The 26,790-nt window shown below is 57.9% G+C and overlaps 1 protein-coding gene across 1 annotated transcript; it reads left to right on the top strand.

Annotated features, from left to right (window-relative positions):
* The first annotated feature begins 758 nt into the window (after window positions 1-758).
* Window positions 759-26,643, top strand: C35H6orf89 (chromosome 35 C6orf89 homolog). The gene is made up of 8 exons (XM_054176579.1): window positions 759-867; window positions 6,330-6,537; window positions 8,892-9,057; window positions 22,629-22,783; window positions 23,087-23,208; window positions 24,119-24,245; window positions 24,803-24,926; window positions 26,196-26,643. The coding sequence occupies exons 2-8, from the start codon at window positions 6,349-6,351 to the stop codon at window positions 26,279-26,281; spliced, it is 969 nt and encodes a 322-aa protein (XP_054032554.1). The 5' UTR covers window positions 759-867; window positions 6,330-6,348; the 3' UTR covers window positions 26,282-26,643.
* The last annotated feature ends 147 nt before the right edge of the window (window positions 26,644-26,790 follow it).

The raw sequence follows: 26,790 nt of genomic DNA, 5'->3' as shown, positions 1-26,790 counted from the left end.
GGATCTGGCTGTGAAAGGCTTTGGAGGTGCTGGGGAGCTCTCAGGGTTGCTGTAGGCTCAGGCAGGTCCTGGAGGGTGTTCTTAAGGTTACTGGGGAAGAGTGTCTGAAGGTGCTAAGGGTTCAGGTGAGTGTTATAAGGGTAGTGATGGTGCAGGTGGGTGCTGGGGTCTCAGGCAGGTGCTAGGAGAGGGTTTTAAGGTTAGCAGGGGGATGCCTGAGGGTGCTGGGTGAGTGTCTGAAGGTAATGGGGAGTGGTCCATGCAGGGGTTCTCAATGTGTTCATGGGCTCAGGTGGGTGCTGGGGAGGTCTGAGGGTCCTGGAATGGGGTCAGACTGGTGCTGGAGGGCTGAGAGGGGGTCTGAGGGGAGTAGTCAAACTGGTGCTGGGGGTTCAGGGAGGACTGAGGAGGGTCAGGCTGGTGCTGGGGGGCTGAGAGGGGGTCTGGGGGGGAGGTCGGGCTGGTGCTGGGGGTTCAGGAAGTCTGAGGAGGGTCAGGCTGGTGCTGGGGAGCTAGGAGAGGATCTAGGGGGGTCGGGCTGGTGCGGGGGGGGTGCATGGGGGTCCGAGGGTGCTAGGCAGGGGCGGAAGGTAGGGAGGAGGCCACGCAGGTGCTGTGGGGCTGCTCTCAAGGCGTTCAGGGCTCCGGTGGGTGCTGGGGGAAGGCTCTCAGAGGTACGGCGCGGGGGTGTCGCCACGTCCGGGCCGAACCGAGCCGTGCCGCGCCGTACCGAGCCGAGCCGAGCCGTGCCGAGCCGCGGCGGAAGCAGGAAGCGGCGGCGCGGCCCGGCCCGGCCCCCCCGCGGCCCGCCTCCATCGCGGGCGGGAGGAGCCCGGAGCCGGGCGGCGGAGCGGGGCGGCCGCCGGGGTGAGGCCAGGGGCGGTGGAGGCGGGGGGTGGGGGGAACGGGGCGGGGGGCCCGAGGGGAGCCCCGCGGCTGGCCTCGGCCCCTCGCGGTGCAGCCGGGCCGGGAGGCGCTGCCTGCGCCCTGGTGGGGGAGGTCTGCAGGGCTCCAGCCAGGGCCTTGCCAGGAGCCCAGCTGCGGGGGGGTGTGTGGGGGGGCTGTTCTCTGCTTCATTTTACCGATTTGAAAGCAATAAACCTCCCGGGGGGAGCTCCTGTGCCGGGGAGACCGGCGCGGGGCGCAGGCGCTGCTGCGGAGGGGCTTGGGGGGCAGGCAGCTGGGGCAGGCAGCTGGGAGGGCATCAGCGCAGCCCACGGAACGGTGTCGGCTGGAACATTACCTTTCAGATCATCGATTCCCGTCGCTGCCTGCCTCTGCGAGCGCAGGGTTGGGTGATGAGGATGTGCTTTTGATGGGTATCGGTGTTTCAGCCTCATGGTCGATACCTTCCCCCCCACCGCCCCCCCCGGGGTTGTTTAGGATTACCTTCATTTTCCTTTTTAACACCCAGCAGTGATTTGTTTACATTTTACTACTTTTCTGTGGGAAAAGATCTGCTGAACGTGCCACACAGGTTCCTTTCCCCTTTAAAGGCTCCTCGGACAGCAGAGTTTTGCTCTCAGCCTTTGCCCTGCTGGAGCCTGGGTCCACGGCTTGGCTGTAAGCTGGGGGGAGCTGAGCACCGGGGAGGAGGAAACCCTTCAGGCCAAGAGCCTCTGCTGCTCGTGGAGAGAGCTGCAGCTTCCTCCTGGGGTGGCTGGAGTTCATCAAAGCCCAGCAAGAACATCTGGGTGCCCAGCTGAAGAGGCCTGGCTCTGTTTGCAAGGGAATAAGGCTCGCTCGGGATCCCTGTGTCACAGCCAAGAGGGTACAGTAGCCTGTTGTTATGATTTTGTCGGTTGTATTGTGGTGATAGGAAGGGAAATAATGGCTTGTTATTTGTTTTTTAAGGCCTCCTGTGTGCTCAGAACAATGCAGGAGCCCCAGTGCCTTATCTCCTAGCTGAGGACCTGGCTTAGCCTGGAGTTTATCGAGGAGCTGAGCTGGGGTTTTAATGTCTGTGGCTTCCAGGGGTTGTGTCTGCAAAGGTGTTTGCTGAGAGTTGAGTAGATTGTAGTCCACAAAGGGAGAACTGGGCTGGATCTCTGCATGTTCTTGTAGTAGGATGCTTCTGCTGCTTGGGAAGCGGGGGGAATCACCGTGTCTGACAGTGCCTCTGAAGGGATAATTGGTTTGAGTTGTTCCAGGCACATTCTACGAGCAGGGGAAGCTTGCTGACTCTGCTGGAACCGGGCACGGGAGAGCTGCACAGGCAAAAGCTTTGGCACAGGGCAGCCAGGGAAAGCAAGATAACCTTTCAGGCCATTCAGGACACCAGTTGCAGCATCAAGGCAACTGGAGGGAATCATAAAAGCTGGGGGGGGGGGGCAGGGAGGGGGAAGGCATTTAATACCCTGCAGATGTGCTGGCCTTTGCTTGGTATGTGAATCAGGGTATTACATAAATGAAAGGGTAAAGCAATGCATTGTTTGTCAGAGAGTCAAGAGCGTGCCAGGTGCTTTACAGATGAGAAGAGTAAGTCCCTGCCTCGGAGAGCTTAGGATCCTTGGTGAGATATTATTGATCAACCCATGGGGCTGCTCAGATGGAGAGATCTGGGACAAATATTTGCATGGAGTGCAAGGAATGTGGTTAGAATGGGGCCAGGAGCTAATTAAGCTGGCACTGTAGTGCATCATGTTCTCATTGTGTGCTTGGGGGTTAGGTTTTAATTTGGCATTTGACCCTTTTTGGTGTTTCTAAGGCTGTGGCTGGGAAATTTGACACTGATGTTAATATAACATCTGACATGCACTGCTTGAGCTGGATGCTCAGGCAGCTGCTGACCAAACACGTTGGGAAGGGGGGGGGGGGGGGGCGGAGTTGTTTTTCAGCCAGATCATTTTCCTGGTCTGATTCACCATGTGACCATGTAAACAAATGTGCAAGAGCAGAGCAGGGAGCTGGGAGAAGATCAGCAATGGCTGAGGCTGCTAGTCCTGTTAAAGAAGGGTTTGGTGGTTTGGGTGCTTTCAGCCTGAAACCCACTTCTGTTCTGTTCTGTTCTGACATGTAGGAGCCCTTGGTTTAAGGAGGAGAGGTGGCAGCCAGTGCTCTAAAGGCAAATCAGGTTTCATGCTTGGTTGCCTAACCAAGGCATCTTATTTATCTGCCTTTCTGAGACCCCCACCTTGAGTACTGCCCCCAGTGCTGGTGTCCCCAGCATGAGAAGGACACAGAGCTGCTGGAGTGAGTCCAAAGGAGGCTACAAAGATGCTCCAAGGGCTGGAGCAGCTCTGCTGTGAGCACAGCCTGAGGGAGCTGGGGCTGTGCAGCCTGGAGAGGAGAAGACTCCAGAGGGACCTTAGAGCTGCCTGCCAGCACCTGAAGGGGTCCTGCAGGAAGACTGCAGAGAGGGTGTCTGGAGACAGGCCAAGGGGGAATGGTTTGAAGCAGAGGGAGAGCAGGGTTAGACTGGAGCTGAGGAAGAAGTTCTTGAGTACGAGGGTGGTGAGACTGGAATAGGCTGCCCAGGGAGGCTGTGGCTGCCTCCTTGCTTGGGGGTGTTGAAGGCCAGGTTGGATGAGACCTTGAGCAGCTGAGTCTAGCTGTGAGGTGTCCCTGCCCATGGCAGGGAGGTTGGAGTAGATGAGCTCTGAGGTCCCTTCCTGAGCCATTCTGTGATTCCTTGACCTCTACACACATTTATGGCTGACCTTTCCTGTGGGAGCATCCAGAGGGGGTTAGCTCAGAGCCAGTCTGAGTCTAGGCAGAACGTTACACAGTACTGCTCAGCTGCTTCTCTGGTGAGCAGAATGGATCTGAGCTTTTGGAATGCAGGCTGAGCTGCTGGGTCTGTGCAGGAAAGACCTTGGGAAGCAGTTCCACAGTTCTTGCAGCACAGGCTTCAGAGTGGTGGGCTGGGAGAAGCAGCAGGCTGGCTGTGTGAGCTGCTTCCTGTGTCAGGTAGCATTTGGAGAGAAAGGGAGATGGATTCCCCTCTCTGCTGGGAGCTGGCTGCATCCCTCCTGCTGCTTCTCTCTGTGAATGGTGCTCCTCAGGCTGTGCTTTCAGGGCTGACCTCTTGCCTCCCCACCAAAGTTTCAGCTGTCCTCCCAGTTTGATCCAGGTTAAGAGTTTTCCCAGCTCAGAAACAAGAGGCAAACCAAGGCCCTCACAGATGCTCCCTTTCCCCCAGCAGTGCTTTTCTGAGGTGAAATCTCTCTCTGACAATGGGATTCCCACGTTGGCAGCTAGGAACTCATCCAGCAATTTCTTTACATCTTTTCTTCAGCCCATCTGCTGCTCTTGGTACTGCAGAGGCCTTTGTGGTGGGCAGGGGGAGTGGTGGAAGAGCACAGTTCTCTTTCCTTTTTTTATTCCTTTTTGCCTCTTGATTGCTCACAGAAATTGTTCTGGTTGGGAAAGACCTTTAAGATTTAAGATGGAGAGGTTGGAGGGAGTCCAGAGGAGGCCTCAAAGATGATCCAAGGGCTGGAGCAGCTCTGCTCTGAGGACAGGCTGAGGGAGCTGGGGGTGTTCAGCCTGGAGAGGAGAAGACACCAGGGGGACCTTAATGCTGCCTGCCAGTACCTGAAGGGATCCTGCAGGAAGGCTGCAGAGAGACTTTCCATGAGGGTGTCTGGAGACAGGACAAGGGGGAAGGGTTTGCAGCTGAGTAGGAAGAAGTTCTTCAGTCTGAGGGTGGTGAGACACTGGAATGGGTTGCCCTGGGGAGGTTGTGGTTGCCTCCTCTCTGGAAGTGTTCAGGGCCAGCTTGGATGAGGCCTTGTGCAACCAAGTCTAGGTGAGAGGTGTCCTTGCCCATGGCAGGGAGGTTGGAGTGGATGATCTCTGAGGTCCCTTCCAACCTGAGCCATTTGGTGATTTGAGTCCAACCATTCTTTAGCTCTACCAAGGTTGGTGCTAAACCATATCCCTCAGCACCACGTCTCTGCCTCTTTAAAACACCTCCAGGGAAGGGAGATTCAACCACCAACCACCTCCCTGGGCAGAGACTTCCATGAAGAAGTTTACTCTGCTCTCCAAAATGAAGCCTCCCCTGGTGCAACTCGAGGCCATTTCATAGGTGTGCTCTTAACAAGCTAGAATAGAATAGAATGAACCAGGTTGGAAAAGACCTTCGAGATCACCAAGTCCAACCTCTCCCCCAGCACCATCTGATCAACTCAACCATGGCACCAAGGGCCTCAGCCAGTCTCCTCCTAAACACCTCCAGGGATGGTGACTCCACCACCTCCTTGGGCAGCACATCTCCAGGGCCAATCTCTCTTGCTGGGAAGAATTTTTTCCTCGCCTCCAGCCTCAACCTCCCCTGGCACAGCTTGAGACTGTGTCCTCTTGTTCTGCTGCTGGGTGCCTGGGAGAAGAGCCCAACGCCCACCTGGCTCCAGGCAGTTACAGAGAGCAAGAAGGTCTCCCCTGAGCCTCCTCTCCTGCAGGCTAAGCAACCCCAGCTCCCTCAGCCTCTCCTCCCAGGGCTGTGCCCCAGACCCCTCCCCAGCTTTGTTGCCCTTCTCTGGACACCTTCCAGCAGCTCAACCTCTTTCCTGACCTGAGCAGCCCAGAGCTGGCCACAGGACTCCAGCTGTGGCCTAACCAGGGCTTTCCCTTTGCAGTTTCAGGGGCGGGAGGGAAGCAGTTTGCTCTCCAATGCCGTTTCCTCTCCTCTGGCAGTGTTGGGTTACGTTGTGTCCCCTCCTGTGAGTGACCCTGCAGGCAAACTCCAGGTGTGGCCTGGGGGCTGCTGCCGCTGGGGGCTGCTGCCGCTGCCGGCGGCGCAGGGCTGCTCTCCACGCTGCTCTTACTCAATCTTCTCTTGGCCTGGACGTTAGGTTACGAAAGTCTCGACAAAGTGTAAACTGTTGAACTTTGCCCCACACCTTCTGCTCCTTGCTCTGTCCTCCCCCCGCTGCTGACAGAGGGTTGAATGGAAGCGAATCTCTGGCCAGGCAGGTGAGCGAAGTGGCAGCGCAGGGAGAGCTGTAGCCTGGCCGCTGCCTGGGATGAGCAGCTTCGTGTTGCTGGCTCTTGGGCTTGGTGAGCAATCCCCATAGGGGCTGGATTTGTTTGGAGGAGATGAAGAGATGGAGTTGCCCTGATTTCTGGGGGGGGGGGCTTTGTTCATTTCCCTAAGCTGGGAATCTGGGCTGCTGCTTCTCTTGTCAGGAAATTTCACGCTGCTTTGGTCCCCGGCAGAGACTGTTGGGACTGGAGCTAAATACCGTGGCTTTGTGAAGAGGTTTGCCTCAGAGGAGCCTCCCTCCTTGCCGAGACACCAGGAGGTTCCTGCCCTGCCTGCAGGGCTGGTGCTGGGCTGTGTGGCTGCAGCGTGCTTGCTGTTAACCCCCTGGGTCTCTCCACAGGGATTTGTGAGCGGAGGCCATGGAGCTCTCGGCCAACGAGCTCAGCATTTATGACAAGCTCTCAGAGACAATCGACCTGGTGAGGCAGACAGGCCACCAGTGTGGGATGTCAGAAAAAGCCATTGAGAGGTTCATCAAGCAGCTCTTGGAAAGAAATGAACCCCAAAGGGGACCTCCACGCTACCCTGTCTTAGTGCTTCTCTACAAGGTAAGGTGTCTCTGCACAGATCACTGGGGCAGGGGGCAGATCCTCCTCTTGCAGCTGAGCCTTTTATATCATAGAATCAATAAGGTTGGAAAAGACCTCAGAGATCATCAGGTCCAACCTATCACCCAACACCATCTAATCAACTAAACTATGGCACCAAGTGCCTCATCCAGGCTCTTCCTAAACACCTTCAGGGATGGGGACTCCACCACCTCCCTGGACAGCACATTCCAAGGGCAAATCTCTCTTTCTGGGAAGAACTTCCTCCTTATCTCCAGCCTAAACCTTCCCTGGCACAGCTTGAGACTGTGTCCTCTTGTTCTGGTGCTGGCTGCCTGGGAGAAAAGCCTAACCCCCACCTGGCTCCAACCTCCCTTCAGGGAGTTGTAGAGAGCAAGAAGGTCTCCCCTGAGCCTCCTCTTCTGCAGGCTAAGCAACCCCAGCTCCCTCAGCCTCTCCTCCCAGGGCTGTGCTCCAGCCCCCTCCCCAGCCTCATTGCCCTTCTCTGGACACTTTTAAGTGTCTCAATGTCCTTCTCAAGTTTCCCATTGCATTTTCCCCAAGTTCTTCACTAGAAAAGCTGTGAAGCTTCCTCCCTTTGTCCCAGGAGCTGGGTTGTGAACAGGAGACAGTTGACCCTGATTTGAAGGCACTCATGTGTGGGGGAAGTTTGAAGTGTCAACACTTTCCTCTCCTTAAATTGTTAAAGAGTTAAGGCATGGGTTGATCCTTCAGGCAAAGATTCAGCACCCTCAGTGGGGAAGTGAGACAGGAAGGAGATTCTTAAAGCTGAATAATGAAGAGATCCAGATTGTGTCTGACCCTGTCACAAGCTTCTACCTTTCTTTATTCTCCTTCTAGTCTATAAAATAAACCTGATGCCTTGATGCTTGGTGGTGGGAAATGGTTTTGAGACCCTTGACTAAAAGACACTGTAAAAAGTTTTGCAAAGCAGGTGGAAAGGTTGCTGTTGTCAGGTAGATTTGGGATGTTTGGAGCACAGCCCTGGGAGGAGAGGCTGAGGGAGCTGGGGTTGCTTGGCCTGGAGAAGAGGAGGCTCAGGGGAGACCTCATTGCTCTCTACAGCTACCTGAAGGGAGGTTGTAGGCAGGTGGGGGTTGGTCTCTTCTCCCACACAACCAACACAGAATTAGGATAGGATAGGATAGGATAGGATAGGATAGGATAAGCCAGGTTGGAAAAGACCTTTGAGATCATCAAGTCCAACCTCTCACCCAGCACCATCTAATCAACTAAACCATGGCACCAACTGCCTCACCCAGGCTCTTCCTAAGCACCTCCAGTGATGGTGACTCCACCACCTCCCTGGGCAGCACATCCCAATAGCCAACCACTCTTTCTGTGAAGAGCTTCTTCCTAACATCAGAACAAGAGGACACAGTCTCAAGCCGTGCCAGGGGAGGTTTAGGCTGGATGCCGGTCACTGGCCAACCCCTCCCCGAATCAGTTTCGATTCTGAGTTCTAGGAATCACTTGATTTGTTTGAAGTGCCCATACATAAACATCCTGTAGAGGGAGTTCCACCGACTGCATGTCCATACCTGGGAAGGGGGGCTGTCAATACCCTGTTGCAGAGTGTGTACATAGAGCAATAAACTCTTCACTGAGCTCTCTGCCGCTCGCTTCCGAGGGCACATTCGCAGCCACGGCTTGGTCTCGAAGGCCTTTTCCAACCTGGTTAATTCTATTCTGTTAGCAAGAGTCAGGAATATCTCAGTGTCATCCTCACAAAACCATCACAGCAATGAAGCTTTTTTCCTCCTGCCCTACCAGAAACTGTGACATGAGGCAGGGGAACAGGAAACCGGGAACTGAACTTTGGGCTTCTGTTCTCCTCTTTTGCTGTCGATTCCCTTTGACTGTGGCTGGGGGGAGAAATGTGTCATGTCACCTCTTTAAGGCTTATTTGGGATTCTTCTGTGGAGGAGGGAGCTGCTGCCAACTCTGCCAGAGTGTTTGGAGGCTTGGTGGATATTTGCCTTCCAAACCTTGTGTAAGAGGCATGGCAGGCGTGCAGGCTGCTGTTTGCTTTGGGGGGAGGGAGCGGAAGCGTCTGCGGATGGTCCTCGCTGCTCTGGCCCTGGGCTGTTTGCAGCGCTGAAGACACAAGAGCAGAGTTGTGGCTGCAGTTTGAAGGCTGATGAATTTTGTCCTTGGGCAGCCCTAACAAGAAATACTCAGTGAGAGCATCCCACAGCCACAGCGAGAACGGGAGCGCTCCTCAGCCGGCGCTCAGCCACGGGGCTTCGACAGCAGCCAGAAGGTGTGTCCTGCTCTGAAGACACATCAGCCCACTGCAGTGTAATTAACGAGGTGCCTGTTTCCTCTTGCAGGCCCTACTCACGCTGGGACTGGTCCTGCTGACTGTTTACTTTGTGATCCAGCCCTACAGCCCTCTGCCACCCGAAGCTCCGCTCTCCAGGGCCCACGCCTGGGGCTCCCTCATCGGTCACATCCGGCTGCTCTCTCTGCCCATTGCCAAGAAGTACATGCTTGAGAGTAAGGAACCATTTCTCTGCTCCAACAGGAGCCTAGCAAGAAATACCAAGTGAAATACCAAGCCTGGAAATCATCTGAGTGTCTCCTGGGCCCCAAATCACAAATGTGTTACTGGCATGGCACCATGGGTTTCTCTTTTCCTTACCACTGTGCTTAAAAATAGCATCCTGACTTCTAGCTGAGGCTCTTTCCCTTCCCTTCATTGGGGCTGAGGCATATTTTATCTCTGACTGCATCATTTTGGCCTTGCACATTCTCATCTCCTTCCTTTTAACACCTCTCAGGGTTGTTCCTCCACAGGAGTTCCTCTTCCCCTCAAAATCTGCCACTCTGCCACTTGTACTGTGAAAGCCTTGCAGGGTGAATGGCACCTGTTTGATGTTTTCCCCCTGAGCAAGGAGGCAAAACCAGTTTGTCAACCAGATCTTGCTATCTGTGAGCAAAGTTTAGAAACCTCCACATGTGACCTGGGTTGAGGGAAAAGTAGGTTTTGGCAAGTGGTGCCTTGGGAAAGGGCTGTGGGGGTGAGAGTGGTGGTGTCTGCAGCACCTCGCCTAACAGCGAAGGGAAGGTGTGTGGAGGTTAGACAAGTGGCTCCCTGATGAGGTGCTTCCCATCATGGCAGCTGGAGTCCTGGGTCCAGTTCAGGGCCCCCAAGTTCAAGAGAGACAGGGAACTGCTGGAGAGAGTCCAGGGGAGGCTGGGAAGCTGCTGAGGGGCCTGGAGCAGCTCTGGCAGGAGCTGAGAGCCCTGGGGCTGAGAGCCTGCAGCAGAGCAGCCCCAGAGGGCAGCTGAGCAATGCTCAGCAAGAGCTAAAGGAGCTGTGGGGGGCAAGAGGCTGGGGCCAGACTCTTGTCAGTGGTGCTCAGAGACAGGCCAAGGGGCAATGGGCACAAAGTGGAACCCAGGAGGTTCCACCTGGACAGGAGGAGAAAATTCTTTGGTGTGAGGCTGCTGGAGGCCTGGAGCAGGCTGCCCAGAGAGGTTGTGGAGTCTCCTTCTGTGGAGAGCTTCCAACCCAGCTGGCCCTTGTGCCCCTGGGCAAGCTGCTGTGAGTGCCCTGCTGGAGCAGGGGGGGTTGGTCTGGATGATGTCCAGAGGTCCCTTCCAACCCACACCATGCTGGGGTTCTGGGAGCCTGTAATAAGATTTCCTAATCCAGCATAATAGCAGTGGAAAAGTTTGAGTGTTTCTCATTCCCAGTTAATTGTTTCCACTGCCTGAGGCTGGCACATGGGTGTGAGCAGGGGCTCTGCCTCTCTGATAAAACACAAAGGGTGACCCTGCTGCTGCTGTGAATTATTCTGAGCAGGGCTGTGGCACAATGTTGATCATCTGTCAGCTCACTGTAAAAACAAACCCCTCTGGCCCTGCCCTCCCTGGGTTTATTTTTAGCTTGGGCAGCTCATTGTTTGGAGTGGTCTGTGCTGGCTCTGACCTTCCTGCTGTGGCTAAAAGGGGCACCCTGGGATGCCAGCTCCCTTCTGCTTTTGCTCTCTGTGTCTCCCTCTCTCCTGCTGGCAAGAGACTTCTGTTGGCTCAGGCTCAGGTGGGTGGGACAGGGGATCCCCCATTGTCCATCCCTTCCCTTAAACTCTGGCAAACCCCAGGCCAAGCTGTCAGCCCCTGGCTGGGACAGCAGCTCTCTGAGCTGGGTGAGGAACTGGCTGGAGGCTGAGCCCAGAGAGTGGTGCTGAATGGTGCCACAGCCAGCTGGCAGCCAGGCACCAGTGGTGTGCCCCAGGGATCAGTGCTGGGCCCCAGCCTGTTCAGTATCTTTAGTGATGATCTGGATGAGGGCATTGAGTCCATCAGCAGTGAATTTGCAGATGGCACCAAGCTGGGGGCAGGAGTTGAGCTGTTAGAGGGGTGGAGAGCTCTGCAGAGGGACCTGGACAGGCTGGGCAGAGGGGCAGAGGCCAACAGGAGTCCAAGTGCCAGGGGCTGCACCTTGGCCACAGCAACCCCAGGCAGAGCTACAGGCTGGGGGCAGAGTGGCTGAGAGCAGCCAGGCAGAGGGGGATCTGGGGGTAGTGGTGGAGAGCAGCTGAACAGGAGCCAGCAGTGTGCCCAGGGGGCCAAGAAGGCCAAGGGCAGCCTGGCCTGCAGCAGAAAGAGTGTGGCCAGCAGCAGCAGGGAGCTCATCCTGCCCTGTGCTCAGCACTGCTGAGGCCACAGCTGGAGTCCTGTGGCCAGCTCTGGGCTCCTCAGGTCAGGAAAGAGGTTGAGCTGCTGGAAGGTGTCCAGAGAAGGGCAACAAAGCTGGGGAGGGGTCTGGGGCACAGCCCTGGGAGGAGAGGCTGAGGGAGCTGGGGTTGCTTAGCCTGCAGGAGAGGAGGCTCAGGGGAGACCTTCTTGCTCTCTGCAACTCCCCGAAGGGAGCCTGGAGCCAGGTGGGGGTTGGGCTCTTCTCCCAGGCACCCAGCAGCAGAACAAGAGGACACAGTCTCAAGCTGTGCCAGGGGAGGTTTAGGCTGGAGGGGAGGAGAAAGTTCTTCCCAGAGAGAGTTGTTAGCCCTTGGGATGTGCTGCCCAGGGAGGTGGTGGAGTCACCCTGGATGTGTTCAAGAGAGGATTGGATGTGGCACTTGGTGCCAGGGTTTAGTCATGAGGTCTGTGGTGGCAGCTTGGACTCGATGATCTTTGAGGTCTCTTCCAACCTCGGTGATTCTGTGATTCTAAGAGCAGGAACACCTCTGGGGCTGCTGATTGGGAAAGCAGAGGAGTGAGGAGGAGATCAGGAAACATGGGATGGAGAGGAAGGAGGGATGGGGAGGAAGGAGGGGAGGTTGCTGTTTGAATCCATTTAAAATCCCTCACACTTCCATGAGGCCCAGAAATCTGAAGTGATGAGCAATAGGGTGGGCAGGAAGCCAGCTCTGTGGAAAGGAGAGGAGGTGCAGAGAGGACTTTCTCTCTCAGTATTAGGATGTGGTGGAAACCACAGCATGTCCCAGTTAGCAGATCCACGAGGGGTGGCCGGGGTGGCTTTGTTCCTGCCTCAGCAAAGCCAAGCAGACTAGTCCCTGGCTCTTAGACTGGGAGAGTGCAGCACCCAGCCTGAACCTTGGCTGCATTCCTGTGGGAATCCCTCCTGTCCTGGGTTCCCTGCAGGCAGCTGCAGCCTCCTGGGGGGTGTCCCAGTAGCACTGATGTCAGCTTCACAGCTTGCTGCTGGCTGCCAGAGCCCTTGGGCAGGGGTCAGCAAGAGCTTTGTGGTCTCTTGAGCTGTTTCAGCCCTGCCTTGTGCATGATGCTGTGTTTTGACCTTGTGACCTTGAGGGGGGGTAAAGCTACATCTTGTTAGCAGAAGGCCAGGAGGTCTTGCAAGCAGGTCTGGTGACCTCTGGGCCAGGCCTGCAGAGGCCAAGGCAGCAGGCAGGGAGGCTGAGCAGCCCTGCAGAGGCCAAGGCAGCAGGCAGGGAGGCTGAGCAGCCCTGCAGAGGCCAAGGCAGCAGGCAGGGAGGCTGAGCAGCCCTGCAGAGGCCAAGGCAGCAGGCAGGGAGGCTGAGCAGCCCTGCAGAGGCCAGGGCAGCAGGCAGGGAGGCTGAGCAGCCCTGCAGAGGCCAAGGCAGCAGGCAGGGAGGCTGAGCAGCCCTGCAGAGGCCAAGGCAGCAGGCAGGGAGGCTGAGCAGCCCTGCAGAGGCCAAGGCAGCAGGCAGGGAGGCTGAGCAGCCCTGCAGAGGCCAGGGCAGCAGGCAGGGAGGCTGAGCAGCCCTGCAGAGGCCAAGGCAGCAGGCAGGGAGGCTGAGCAGCCCTGCAGAGGCCAAGGCAGCAGGCAGGGAGGCTGAGCAGCCCTGCAGAGGCCAGGGCAGCAGGCAGGGAGGCTGAGCAGCCCTGCAGAGGCCAGGGCAGCAGGCAGGGAGGCTGAGCAGCCCTGCAGAGGCCAGGGCAGCAGGCAGGGAGGCTGAGCAGCCCTGCAGAGGCCAGGGCAGCAGGCAGGGAGGCTGAGCAGCCCTGCAGAGGCCAAGGCAGCAGGCAGGGAGGCTGAGCAGCCCTGCAGAGGCCAGGGCAGCAGGCAGGGAGGCTGAGCAGCCGAGCAGGGCTCTGCTGAAGGGGCTGTTTGCAGCCTCCTCTTCCTTTCCTTCTGTGGATCCTGGGAGAGGAAAACCGTGAGGGGGCTGAGGATGGAACTTGGAGCTTGCTGTGCTCGGGCACCAGTTCAAGCACAGCCTGGGCTGCTCCTGCTGCAAGCCACCTGTTAGCACTTTGGAGGCTGCCTTGGCCACCGGCAGTGCTGGCAGGGGGCCCCTGGCCACACCGCCCGGCGTGGTGGGGACGGCGCCGGCCCCGGCCGCGGGGGTGGACCGGTTCCCTTCCTCTGAGAGAGGCAACCTGCCTGCCTGGGGCTGTGGTCAGGGGCTGTGCTGTCCCTCCTGAGCCTGCTCTGTGAGCTGTGGGCTTGGGGCAGCCTTCCTGTGTCCGGGCCTGCAAGTTGGAGCCTCGTCCCCTGGTAGGTGTGGGCTGAGCAGCCGGGTCTGTGTTGGACGGCCAGGGGAGCTCGGCTGCCTGCCACCCCGAGAGCCAGAGCCCCACAGGAGTGTGGTGCTGAGGCTTTGGGAGGGGCAGAGGTGCCAGGATACTGCTCCTCTCTCCCTCCAGCTCAGGGTGACCTGCCTTCCCCCTCCCCTTCAGCCTCATCCCTTCCACCCCGGGAGCTGTGCTGTGGCTGACCAGGGCTGGCTGTGGGTGGACCTCTGAGCGGCTGAGGTGAGGAGCAGTGTCCCCAAGGTTCTCTCTTGTGTTAAGTTTGTAGGACTGGCTCCAAAGTAAATTTCCTTCCTGCTTGTCTCTCTGCTGGGCTGCTTGCTGCCCTTCTCCCCCAGATCAAGTCCCAGATTACAGCAAATGTTCCCAGCCTTTGTTTCTTCAAAGCTGACTCCTGGACCCTTAGGGCTGGCAGCGCTGCCTCTCTTCCAGCTGTTCTCCCAGAGCTGTGAACCAAAGTCCCTTCACTTGGGGAAGAGTTCTGCAGAAATGTGGTTTGCATTTGCTCTGTCCTGAGCTCATGTTTGTGCACAGCCTGTGAACTCCCTGCTCTGGGCATAGAGGATGCCTCTCACCTCCACAGCCTGCAGCTGGCAGCAGGGACAGCAGTGCTTCATGTAGCCCCTGGGCAGCTGGTGGGTTTGCAGAGCCCTGGGCTCTACCAGAGGATTTAGGGCTGACACAAGGGGTAACTGAAGGCTTTCCAGTGCTGTTCCAGGGGCCTGTGGGACCTGGATTTGTTTCTCTTCTCTGACATAGGCTGGAGTGGACAAATCATTCCCTCTGGGTTTCAGTTCTCTGGTGCAAAGTGCAGGCACCAGCACTTCCCTCTCCCCTGCAGGCATCCACAACTTCCCTGGGCAACCAGTTCCAGAGTCTCACCACTCTCACTGTCAAGAATTTCTTCTCCAGTCTCAGTCTCCCCTCTCCCAGCTCAAAGCCATTGCCACTCATCCTGGCACTACAAGGCCCTACCAAAAGTCATTCCCCAGCTCCCCTGTAGCTCCTTCAGGTACTGGAGGGCAGCTCTGAGGTCTCTCTGGAGCAGCTGAGGGAACTGGGGTTGGTGAACCTGGAAAAAAGGAGGCTGAGGGGAGACCTTCTGGCTGCCTACAACTCCCTGAAAGGAGGCTGGAGACAGGTGGGGGTTGGGCTCTTCTCCCAGGGACAGGAATGGCCTCAGGTTGCACCAGAGGAGGTTCAGCTTGGCCATGAGGAACAATTTCTTCCCCAAAAGGATTGTAAAGGCCTGGCTCAGGCTGCCCAGGGCAGTGGTGGAGTCCCCATCCCTGGAGGGGTTTCATGTGGTGCTGAGGGCCATGGTTTAGTGGTGAGCTGGCAGGGCTGGGTTAAGGGTTGGCCTTGAAAGGTCTTTCCCAGCCTCAATGATTCTTTGATTTCCAGTTGCTTGCTGCCTTCAGCAGGACCTTCTCCTCTTGCTCCCAGAGGATCTTCCTGTGTTCCTGCTAAGCAGAGGGCTGGTTGCTGTTGTGTTGGTGCAGGTTCTGCCCCCACTCTGGTGTGTGTCAGGGTGATGTGAGCTGCAGCTGTGGGCAGGGCTCCCTCCCCTCACCCAACAGCTCCCAGTGTAGCTGAGCTGTGCTGTATGCATGCACTCAGCCCTGGGAGAAGACCTCAAAGATCATCAAGTCCAACCTGGCACCCAAGACCTCATGACTACTAAGCCATGGCACCCAGTGCCACATCCAGTCCCCTCTTGAACGCCTCCAGGGATGGGGACTCCACCACCTCCCTGGGCATCACATTCCAATGGCAAACAGCTCTCTCTGGGAAGAACTTTCTCCTCACCCTGAACCTAAACCTCTCCTGGCACAGCTTGAGACTGTGTCCTCTTGTTCTGCTGCTGCTTGCCTGGGAGAAGAGCCCAACCCCCTCCTGGCTCCAACCTCCCTTCAGGGAGCTGCAGAGAGCAAGAAGGTCTCCCCTGAGCCTCCTCTCCTGCAGGCTAAGCAACCCCAGCTCCCTCAGCCTCTCCTCCCAGGGCTGTGCCCCAGCCCCCTCCCCAGCTTTTATGACATCTGTGACTCAGGAGTCACCAACAGCCACGTGTGCTGGCTCCTGCAAGGGGGACAGAAGAAGGCTGACTTGGCAGTGCCAGGTGGTGCCAAGCTATTTTCATCCCCTGCTTTACTTTGGCCTCTGCTCAGCAGAGAGCTGAGTATTTGGATTTGCTGACAGTGAGCTAACTCCAAGTTGTTCTGCTAATCCAGAAGGGGGAAACTCTTCCCTTTGCTTCTCTGTTTCCATGCCTGCAGACTTTCTCCTTTCCTCCTTTGCAGAGCCAGTGGATTCCCACCCTGGGTTTGCTGCCCTGGAGGCAGGGTGTGCTGCAGAGGCACCCAGCAGAGCCCTGTTTGCACTGCTGGTGCTGACAAGTCACATCTCTCCCAGGCTGCAGCCACCATCAAACCAGTGGCAGCAGCTGGGAGGGATTTGTTCCCCCAAGCCAGGCTGCTCCTGTGGACTCACACAGACATAGGTGTGCCAGGGCAGCACCAGCTGCCTTCTGGGGCACCTAACCAGTGGACTTTGGCACTTTCTTGACAGCTTGGTCCCTGCCCTCAGTTTCCCAGCTTGGTAGGTGCAGATCTCTCTCTCTTCAGTGGCAGGACAAGAGGTAATGGGCACAGACTTGAGTCTGAGAAGCTCCCTCTAAACATGAAGAGGCTGAGAGAGCTGGGGGCTGCTCAGCTTGGAGAAGAGAAGGCTCTGGGAGACCTCAGAGCAGCCTTCCAGTACCTGAAGGGGACTACAGGAGAGCTGGGAAGGGACTTTTGACAAGGGCTGGGAGTGACAGGATGAGAGGCAATGGATTGGAGCTTGAGGAGCACAGCCTGAGGCTGGAGATCAGGAAGGAATTCTTGACAGTGAGTGTGGTGAGACACTGGCACAGGCTGCCCAGGGAGGCTGTGGATGCCCCTTCCCTGGAGGTGTTCAAGCACATGCTGGATGGGGCCATGAGCAACCTTTCCAAGTGGAAGATGTCCCTGCCTGTGGCAGGGGGGTGGAACTGTGTGATCACTCAGGTCCTTTCCAACCCAACCCATTCTGTGAATCAGTGAACTCTGTTGAAGGGTGGTGGAGCCCTGGACCAGGCTGCCAGGAGGGGCTGTGGAGTCTCCATCTCTGGAGGCATTCCAAACCCAGCTGGATGTGTTCTGTGTGATCTTGAGGGGAAGCAAGAGAACCAGAGAGCTCTGCTTCTTGGCAGGGGGGGGTTGGGCTTGATCTCCAGAGGCCCTTTCCAACCCCTGCCACTCTGAGGCTGCGCAGTAATGCTCCATCACCCCAGAGACTGTGAGTTCCTCTTGGGCTAGGGCAAGCAGACCCTGATTTCACAATGTCTGGTTGGCTTGAAGCCATTTTTGTGCTTTCCTGGAGACTGACTAATCAGCCTTTGCTTGTCTGACCAGCCCTTCCCCATTAGTGAAATGAAGGAGTAGTTCTTGGAGCTGTGGACTTCAAACTCAGAACAAGAATGAGGAGTTTCTGGATGGCTTCATTTGGAGCTGTCAGTTTGATGCAAGATGTTCCTGAAAATGCTGTGACTGAAACTGGGAGGTGCTTTCCTCTCCTGGCATGAAGAGCTTTAACATACCCAGAGTTACAAAACAGCTCAAGGTGAGGAGGAGCTGAGGATCTGGTTAGAGTGAGGGTGGGGAGAGCCTGGCACAGGCTGCCCAGGGAGGCTGTGGCTGCCCCCTCCCTGGAGGTGTTCAAGGCCAGGCTGGATGAGGCCTTGAGCAACCTGGGCTGGTGGAAGGTTGGAAGTGGATGAGCTTCAAGGTCCCTTCCAAGCCAAACCATTCTGTGACTGAGTCTCTTGAATCTCTGCATCCATGAACTGTCTCCTCCTCAGAGAAAGGAGCAGGGGAGCTGGAGCTAACCTTTGCAGCTTGGGGAGCTCCTTGGTCCATAGAATCAATATGGTTGGAAAAGACCTCAGAGGTCATCAAGTCCAACCTATCACCCAGCACCTCCTGACTAACTAAACCATGGCTCCAAGTGCCCTCTGGGGAGCTTCCTCCCGGTTCTCATGGCTGGCAGTGACACCCCCTAAGGACAGGAGACCTTAGGGGACCATCCCCTGGACCAGACTTTCCTAGTGCAGACCTAGCTGGAGATTGCTTCCCACCCTGAGTGCTGGGAGCAAACCAGCTCGGTGGGAGCAAGCCAAGGGCCTCAGCACCTGCAGCTCTTCCTGCAGGAGGCTTTAGATCTTAGAATCATACAATCAATAAGGTTGGAAAAGACCTCAGAGATCATGAAGTCCAACCCATCACCCAAAACTCCATGACTGACTAACCCCATGGCTCCAAGTGCCCCCTCCAAGCCTTTTTGGAACACCTCCAGGGATGGGGACTCCACCACCTCCCTGGGCAGCACATCCCAGTGGCTAACAGCTCTGGGAAGAACTTTCTGCTCCCCTCCAGCCTAACCCTCCCCTGGCACAGCTTGAGACTGTGTCCTCTTGTTGTGGTGCTGCTTGCCTGGGAGAAGAGCCCAAGCCCCACACTTAGGGTGAGGAGCAGCCCTTGCCTCGCTGTGTCCCCTTGCTTCAGGGCTGCTTTGGAGCCTGCTGCCAGTGGCTGGCTGGCGTTTTGCCCTCCAGCTGCTCCCTAAAGAGCCCAGGGCTGGTGCTGGGAACCTGCTCTCAGATCTGTGGGCAAGCCTCCAGAAGGTTTTGATTGCTTTGCTGCGAGGAGTAGAAGCAGAGCCAGGCCCCTCAGCCCTTCGCCCCTCAGCTGACCATCCCCACCCAGCAGCTCCGGGGCGGTGTGCACAGCCCTCGGCAGGCCTGCGGGCAGCCGAGAGGCTTGGGAGAGCCTCCGGGAGCGGGGCCAGGGAGGGCGCGGTGCTGCCTGCACGTTGCTTGGAAGTTGCAAGCTGTTTCCCTGCAGAGGGGAGAGCAGAGTCACCAGCTCCCCCAGCATGAATCACAGCTGGCCTGCAGCACGCAGCTCAGCAGCCGGAGATCCCCAGCCCTGGCTCTGCTGGCAGCCCTCCTGGCCCGCTGAAGAGAGCTCTTCGTCTGGACCTCACAAGGGGCTTGCAGGAAAGCTGGGGAGGGACTTCTGATGAGGGCTTGGAGTAAGAGGATGAAGGGCAGTGGCTTTGGGCTGGAAGAGGGCAGACTGAGACTGGAGATGAGGAAGAAGATCTTGAGAGTGAAGAGTGGGCAGCCACTGGCACAGGCTGCCCAGGTTGTGGCTGCCCCCTCCCTGGAGGTGCTCACAGCCAGGCTGGATGAGGCCCTGAGCAAGCTGTGCTGGTGGGAGGTGTCCCTGCCCCTGGCAGGGGGTTGGAGCTGGATGGCCTTCAAGGTCCCTTCCAACCCAAACTGTTTTATGAATCTATGAAACTCATAAGGCATAAAAGCACAGAGCCAGAGACGGGCAAGGAGGCTGGGGAGAGGCTGAGGGAGCTGGGGTTGCTTAGCCTGCAGCAGAGGAGGCTCAGGGGAGACCTTCTTGCTCTCTCCAGCTCCCTGCAGGGAGGTTGGAGCCAGGTGGGGGTTAGGCTCTTCTCCCAGGCAAGCAGCAGCAGAACAAGAGGACACAGTCTCAAGTTGCACCAGGGGAAGTTTAGACTGGAGGTGAGGAGAAAGAGTTGTTAACCTTTGGGATGTGCTGCCCAGGGAGGTGGTGGAGTCCCCATCCCTGGAGGTGTTCAGGAGGGGATTGGATGTGGCCCTTGGAGCCATGGTTTAGTAGTCAGGAGGTCTGTGGTGACAGCTTGGACTTGATGATCTTTGAGGTCTCTTCCAGCCCTGGTGATTGTGTGTGATCAGGTGGCTATGACTGAGCTGAGGTTCTGCTTAGCAAACCAAAGGCTGCTCCTCAAAGTGGGATGAGAAACCCAAGAGGAGGGTGGCAAAACTGGAACAGGCTGCCCAGGGATCTTGAGGCTCCCTCCCTGGAGACATTCAAGGTCAGGCTTGATGTGGCCCTGGGCAGCCTGATCTAGTTGGAGATGTCCCTGCTGGCTGCAGGGGGGGTGGACAAGATGACCTTTGAGGCTCCCTTCCAACCCAGTGCAGTCTGTGAGTGTGTCTGAGGTGAGCTGGGCCTGGCCTGGAAGGGACCTCTAGAGGTCATCCAGCCCAAGCCCCTCTGCAGTCAGCAGGGACATCCTCAACTAGGTCAGGCTGCCCAGGAGCACTCTCTCTGCAGGGAGGGGGCCCCAGGGGTGGTTGCAGGTGGCGCTGACCCCCCCCCCCCCCCGCAGGCTCTGACCCCCCCCCGCAGGCTGACCCCCCCGCAGGCTCTGACCCCCCCCCCGCAGGCTGACCCCCCCCCGCAGGCTGACCCCCCCCCGCAGGCTCTGACCCCCCCCCGCAGGCTCTGACCCCCCCCCGCAGGCTCTGACCCCCCCGCAGGCTCTGACCCCCCCGCAGGCGCTGACCCCCCCCGCAGGCTGACCCCCCCCCGCAGGCTGACCCCCCCCCGCAGGCTCTGACCCCCCGCAGGCTCTGACCCCCCGCAGGCTCTGACCCCCCGCAGGCTGACCCCCAGCAGGCTCTGACCCCCGCAGGCTGACCCCCAGCAGGCTCTGACCCCCAGCAGGCTCTGACCCCCGCAGGCTGACCCCCGCAGGCTGACCCCCCGCAGGCTCTGACCCCCCCGCAGGCTGACCCCCCCGCAGGCTGACCCCCCGCAGGCTCTGACCCCCCCGCAGGCTCTGACCCCCCCGCAGGCTCTGACCCCCAGCAGGCTCTGACCCCCTGCAGGCTGACCCCCAGCAGACTCTGACCCCCCCGCAGGCTGACCCCCCCCGCAGGCGCTGACCCCCCGCAGGCTCTGACCCCCCCGCAGGCTCTGACCCCCCGCAGGCTGACCCCCAGCAGACTCTGACCCCCCCGCAGGCTCTGACCCCCGCAGGCGCTGACCCCCCCCAGGCTCTGACCCCCCGCAGGCAGCTCTTTGCCCCCCGGGTGGTGCCGGGGCCGGCGCAGCGCTCTGCTCGGGCTCTGAGCACAGACCCCGAGCTCGACCCAAAGCAAGGCAGTCCCCGGGGTGTCTGGGCAGGGTGATAATGTGAAAGGAATGCAGGGAGGGGAGAGGGAGGCAGAAGCAAATCCTTGCTCCCTCAGACTCCTTCTCTGCTCCCCCGTGGGCCGTGTTGTGCCCTCTGCGCCTGTGCTCCCCTCCCTCCCCGGGAAGGGCAGGCTCTGCTGGCTGCCTGCACTTGTCATGCCAGTCACACACAAGCTGCTGCACAGACTAACACCCTCCACAATCGATCTAAAAGATTAATTACCAAAAAGAAAAAGGGGGGGGGGGAGGAGGAGGAGGATGGAGGGGGGGGGGGGGAAAGAAAAGAGCAAACAAAACCCAAGCACCCCAAGCACCAATCCCCCAGCCCCACTTGTGGCGTTTGAAATGCATCTCAGCCCTGCTGGGCTGGGGCTTATTCATGGGCAGAAGAAATAAACCTCCTGAAGCAAGCAATTGAGAATGCAAATAGCTCAGCCTGCCTCGAAGGAGGGCTTGAAGCTCTGCACTGCCAGGCTGATTAACATCCCCTGCCTTGGGGTACTGCCCTGAGCCCAGAGGGGCAGGATGTGGGGACAAGGGGGTGCTCGCTTGCTGCTCTGGGTTGGGGGTTGCCTGGAGAGGGTTGATAGCATCACTGCTGCCTGGGTGAGGAGAGCTGCTCTTGTTCTCTTCATGCCAACTGCCCTTCCTCTGCTGAGAGCTTTCAGCCTTTTGTTTCCTGCCGCTGACCAGCTGGGGTTTGTGAGCTGAGAGGTTTTTGTTGCTGCTGTTGTAAAACTGAAGCTTTCTCCAGGCAGTGGAACAAAGATTTTTCTTTTTCCCTCCTGTGAGCAGGGAGGGAAAGGGAGCTGGAGCAGTTTCTCATGGGAGTGGGGCTTGTGCTTGCAAGGAGGATTTTACACTTTGCCTTTTCAGCCCTTCCCCTGCAAGCAGGGTGGACTCCCCTGGCCTTGCAGGAAGAGTGGGAACTGCATCCTGATCCCTTTCAGTCCAGGGCCCAGCAGCAGGGTGGGAACTGCAGCATCTGGGAGTTGATTTGAAATGCTCAGGAAGAAAAAAAAAAAGTCAGAATGAATCCTTGCTGTTAGGTCCCACAGAAATGGAAGCCTCTGTAGCATTCCTCACTGTCTGCTGCAGAGGTTGGAAGGGGAAAAAGAAACCAAGAGCTGTCCTAGGAACTGCTGCTCATCACTTACAGGAGAAGTGGGGAATCAGAGAGCCCTTCAGGCTGGGAGAGACCTTGAGGCTCATGGAGCCTAACTCTTAACCCAGCACTGCCAGGGCACCACTAAACCATGGCCCTCAGCACTACAGCTCCAGGGCTTTGAAGCCCCCTCCAGGGGCAGGGACTTCACCCTGGGCAGCCTGGCCCAGGCCTTGGCAGCCCTTTTCATAGACTCAGAGAATCAACAAGGTTGGAAAAGACCTCAGAGATCATCAAGGCCAACCTATCACCCAACACCTCCTGACTAGCTAAACCATGGCTCCAAGTGCCACATCCAAGCCTTTTTTGAACACCTCCAGGGACAGGGACTCCACCACCTCCCTGGGCAGCACATCCCAAGGGCCAATCTCTCTTGCTGGGAAGAATTCCTTCCTCCCCTCCAGCCTAAACCTCCCCTGGTACAGCTTGAGACTGTGGCCTCTTGTTCTGCTGCTGCTTGCCTGGGAGAAGAGCCCAACCCCCACCTGGCTCCAACCTCCCTTCAGGGAGCTGCAGAGAGCAAGAAGGTCTCTCCTGAGCCTCCTCTCCTGCAGGCTAAGCAACCCCAGCTCCCTCAGCCTCTCCTCCCAGGGCTGTACCCCAGACCCCTCCCCAGCTTGGTTGCCCTTCTCTGGACACCTTCAAGTCTCTCAATGTCCTTCTTAAACTGAGAGGCCCAGAACTGGCCACAGGACTCCAGCTGTGGCCTCAGCAGTGCTGAGCACAGGGCAGGATGAGCTCCCTGCTGCTGCTGGCCACACTCTGCCTGCTGCAGGCCAGGCTGCCCTTGGCCTTCTTGGGCACCTGGCATGTCCTTTTTTTTGCTCTCATTAAGCAAGTTTCTCTTGTTTCTTCCCCAGAATGCCAGGACTGGTGGGCAGCAGGCTGCAGGCAGAACACTTCCACACTTCCTGCCAACTGCACAGTCTGTGCTGCTGTGAAAAGCCTTCAGCTGGTGACAGACTTTGGAGAGCTGTCAGAAAAGCTCCAGAGGTCTCAGCCTTTTCTAATCAAGGTAAAGAAAGCAGGGCTGGGGCAGGCTGGGAGATGACTCCAAACTCCTGCCCAGCACCAGCTAAAAACCCCTGCCCAGGGTTCTCAGCCACAAACTCGAAGTGCTGGTGGAGGCAGGACACAGACCTGAGACACTTAGCCCCAGGTGAAAGGTGTCAGGGGGTGAGGACCTCGCTCTGATGTGGCTGGGGACTTGCCAATCTGGGTGGCCCTCACTCTTGGGTGTTGTTTGGGGGGGTGGAGGCTGGAGAGGGGGAAGAGTCCCAGGCTGCAGAGCTTTTACCTTTGCTTGGTGTCGTTCAAGACAGGGCAGCACCTTTCCTATGAGGAACTGAAGCATTTGCAGTCCCAGGATCCAGCCCTGGCACAGGTTATCATAGAGGAGAGCTCAGCTGAGCTGTGGAGCTGCCCATTTTTCTTTCCCTGGTGAGTCAAGGGCAAAGCAGGGGGCAGATGTTTGCATCTCTTCTGCAGCTGGGCCCAGGCTCTTTGCCTGGAAGAGCACCCAGGAGCCTGCAGGGTGCTCTTTAACTGGAGAGAGGGGCAGCAGGAGTGAGCTGTAAAGGCTTCTGCCTGCAGCTGTCCCTCTGCCCACAGGGGGCTGGACTGGAGGGGCTGTAAAGATCCCTTCCCACCCAAACCAGCCTGGGCTTTCAGGATCTTCTTGCTGCAGTTGTTGCCCACAGCACTGGTGGATGCATGGCCAGGGTGCAGCAGGATTCCTCATGCCCAGCCACTGGACAGAGCCTTTCCCAGTCCCATTCCCAGGCCTAGGGAATGGCCTTGGATTCCCCCCTCTGTGCCATGTGCTTTCAGTTGGGGCTGTGCCACTGCCACCTCTCTGCACCTTCTGCAGTGGGTGGATCTGATCCCTGGCTCAGATCATCTGCAGGAAGGAAGGGAAGGAAATCAACTTAAGACATCCATGAGGGTCTGTTTGCCCCTCCCTCCCCCATCTGCATGGGCCTGCTGCAGGCACTGAGAGGAGGATGTGAAGGAGCAGAGCTTGAGAAGCTGAGAGGTTGCCTTCAGCTCCTAAGGACTCCTCTCTCAGCAGGGTCTTTGCCTTTCAAATGATGCCTTTGACATTGTTTGCCCTGATTTTGAGCAGGAAAGCAGGGACATGTGAATGAATCACTGGCAAAGGGAAACACAGATCATTCTGAGCAGCTTCATTTGCCTCCAACTGGGCTGGGCTGGCAAAGCTCATGGTGGGGGAGGAATCTCAACCCACCACCCCAGGCATGCAGTGGTGGTGTTGGAAGCAGCCTGTGAAGTGGAAGCATTGTCTGGGTGTGTGCTGTGTCTCTCACAGGAGTTCTTTGCCTTTGCTCAGGAACAAATCTGTGAACAGAACTCAGATCCTGCAGCAGTTCTTCCCCTCCTCCTCCCTGCTGTCCCTCCCCAAGGCAGTGGCCCTGGAGAGCTGCTTCCTCATCCAGCAGCCACAGCTGGGGAACAAGGTAAGAAATTCATCCCCAGACAGAATACAGAATTAGCCAGGTTGGAAAAGACCTCAGAGCTCATCCAGCCCAACCTCTCACCCAGCACCATCTGATCAGCTCTGCCATGGCACCAAGGGCCTCAGCCAGGCTCTTCCTGAACACCTCCAGGGATGGGGACTCCACCACCACCCTGGGCAGCACATCCCCAGGGCCAATCTCTCTGGCTGGGAAGAACTTTCTCCTCACCTCCAGCCCAAACCTCCCCTGGCACAGCTTGAGACTGTGTCCTCTTGTTCTGGGGCTGGGTGCCTGGGAGAAGAGCCCAACCCCCAGCAGCTCAACCTCCTTCCTGACCTGAGGAGCCCAGAACTGGCCACAGGACTCCAGCTGTGGCCTCAGCAGTGCTGAGCACAGGGCAGGATGAGCTCCCTGCTGCTGCTGGCCACACTCTGCCTGCTGCAGGCCAGGCTGCCCTTGGCCTTCTTGGCCCCCTGGGCACACTGCTGCCCCTTGCTTGCTCAGGCAGAGCCAGGAAAGGCTTCCCAGGCTTTAGAAAGGTTCTCCTCCCCTGCCAGAGCTACAGCCTGCACAGCCTCTTCGCCGTGGGCAGTGGGCAGCTCACCCTGACTGCTGTACCTCCAGACAAGTGCAGAGGACACTGTGAGGCCTTCAAGGTGGAGCTGGAAGCTGGAGATCTGGGTGAGTACTGGTGCTGTAGAACAGAACAGAATTAACCAGGTTGGAAAAGATCTCAGAGATCACCAAGTCCAACCTCTCCCCCAGCACCATCTGATCAACTCAGCCATGGCACCAAGGGCCTCAGCCAGGCTCTTCCTAAGCACCTCCAGGGATGGGGACTCCACCACCTCTCTCCCTCCCTTCAGGGAGTTGCAGAGAGCAAGGAGGTCTCCCCTGAGCCTCCTCTCCTGCAGGCTAAGCAACCCCAGCTCCCTCAGCCTCTCCTCCCAGGGCTGTGCCCCAGACCCCTCCCCAGCTTTGTTGCCCTTCTCTGGACACCTTCCAGCAGCTCAACCTCTTTCCTGACCTGAGGAGCCCAGAGCTGGCCACAGGACTCCAGCTGTGGGCTCAGCAGTGCTGAGCACAGGGCAGGATGTGCTCCCTGCTGCTGCTGGCCACACTCTTCCTGCTGCAGGCCAGGCTGCCCTTGGCCTTCTTGGCCCCCTGGGCACACTGCTGGCTCATGTTTAGGCAGCTGTCCCCCAGCACCCCCAGGTCCCTCTCTGCCTGGCTGCTCTCAGCCACTCTGCCCCCAGCCTGTGGCACTGCCTGGGGTTGCTGTGGCCAAAGTGCAGAACCTGGCACTTGGCTGTGTTCAATCTCCTGCCCTTGCCCTCTGCCCAGCTCAGCTCCTGCCCCCAGCTTGGTGCCATCTGCACATTCACTGCTGCTGGACTCAATGCCCTCCTCCAGATCATCAGTGAAGATGTACCATGCAGCATCTGGGGGATCCCTTGGAGACAGGAGGCTGCTTTCAGCTGGATCTCCTCTGTCTGCCATCTGAGTGTGTGCCATTCCCACCTTCAAGCTGCTGTTGCTCCCCAGGAGGGTGGTGAGAGCCTGGCACAGGCTGCCCAGGGAGGTGGTGGAAGCCTCCTGCCTGGAGGTGTTTGCAGCCAGGCTGGAGGTGGCTGTGAGCAACCTGCTGTGGTGTGAGGTGTCCCTGCCCATGGCAGGGGCTTGGAGCTGGCTGAGCCTTGAGCTCCCTTCCAGCCCTGAGAGCTCTGTGGTTCTAAGTGGGAGCAGTCCCTGGGGAGCCACAGAATGGGTTGGGTCAGAAGGGAGTTTAAAGCTCATCCGGTTCCAGCCCCTTGCCATGGGCAGGGACACCTCCCACCAGCCCAGCTTGCTCAAGACCTCATCCAGCCTGGCCTTGAAGAGCTGCAGGGAGGGGGCAAGCCCAGCAGGTTCCATGGGTTCCCCTAAGTTGGCCTCTTGCCTCTCCCCAAGGTTTTGCCAGCACGGATCACTGGAGCCTGAGCTTCGTGGCCAGGGGCAGCGAGCCGGCCGTGGTTTGTGACGGAGCTGCCAGCTAAGGCTGCTGGGGCTGGCACCTCACAGCTCTGCCCAGCACCAGAAGACTTCTCAGCTTGGAAGCCAGAGCCTCGAGCTGGGACAAGTTGGGCAGGCAGCTTTGCCAGCCTGCATGTTTACAGTGTTTCACAGTGACCTTTCCTGACCCTTGAGCTGATTCTTTGCCTTTCCTCAAATGTACTTTTGGGAGAAGCTATTTCTGACCTTCCCTCTGGCCCTCAGGTCAGCCCTGGCTCTGCAGCAGAGGCCTGGTTGGGTTGTTCCAGGAGCAGCAGAGGGATTGCTCAGGATGAGATTCACCTTTGTGTCCTTTGTGGGTTATGGCACTTCAGAGACTTCCTGGAGGGTTTGGGAGGGGGGAAGGGGCAGGGGGGGTGACTCTTCTCTGTACATTCCTCCTGAGGAGGAGGCTTCAGGCCTGTCTGGCCAGGCCAGCTCTCAAAAGGGAGGGGATGGGTGATGTCCCACCCCCAGCCCTCCATCACATACCTAGCTGTGTGCCTCAGTGGTG

Source organism: Dryobates pubescens, chromosome 35 (assembly GCF_014839835.1).
Source record: "Dryobates pubescens isolate bDryPub1 chromosome 35, bDryPub1.pri, whole genome shotgun sequence".
Classification (NCBI taxonomy): domain Eukaryota; kingdom Metazoa; phylum Chordata; class Aves; order Piciformes; family Picidae; genus Dryobates; species Dryobates pubescens.
Note: the sequence above shows the minus strand (reverse complement) of the source record. Positions and strands in the feature narration are given on the sequence as shown.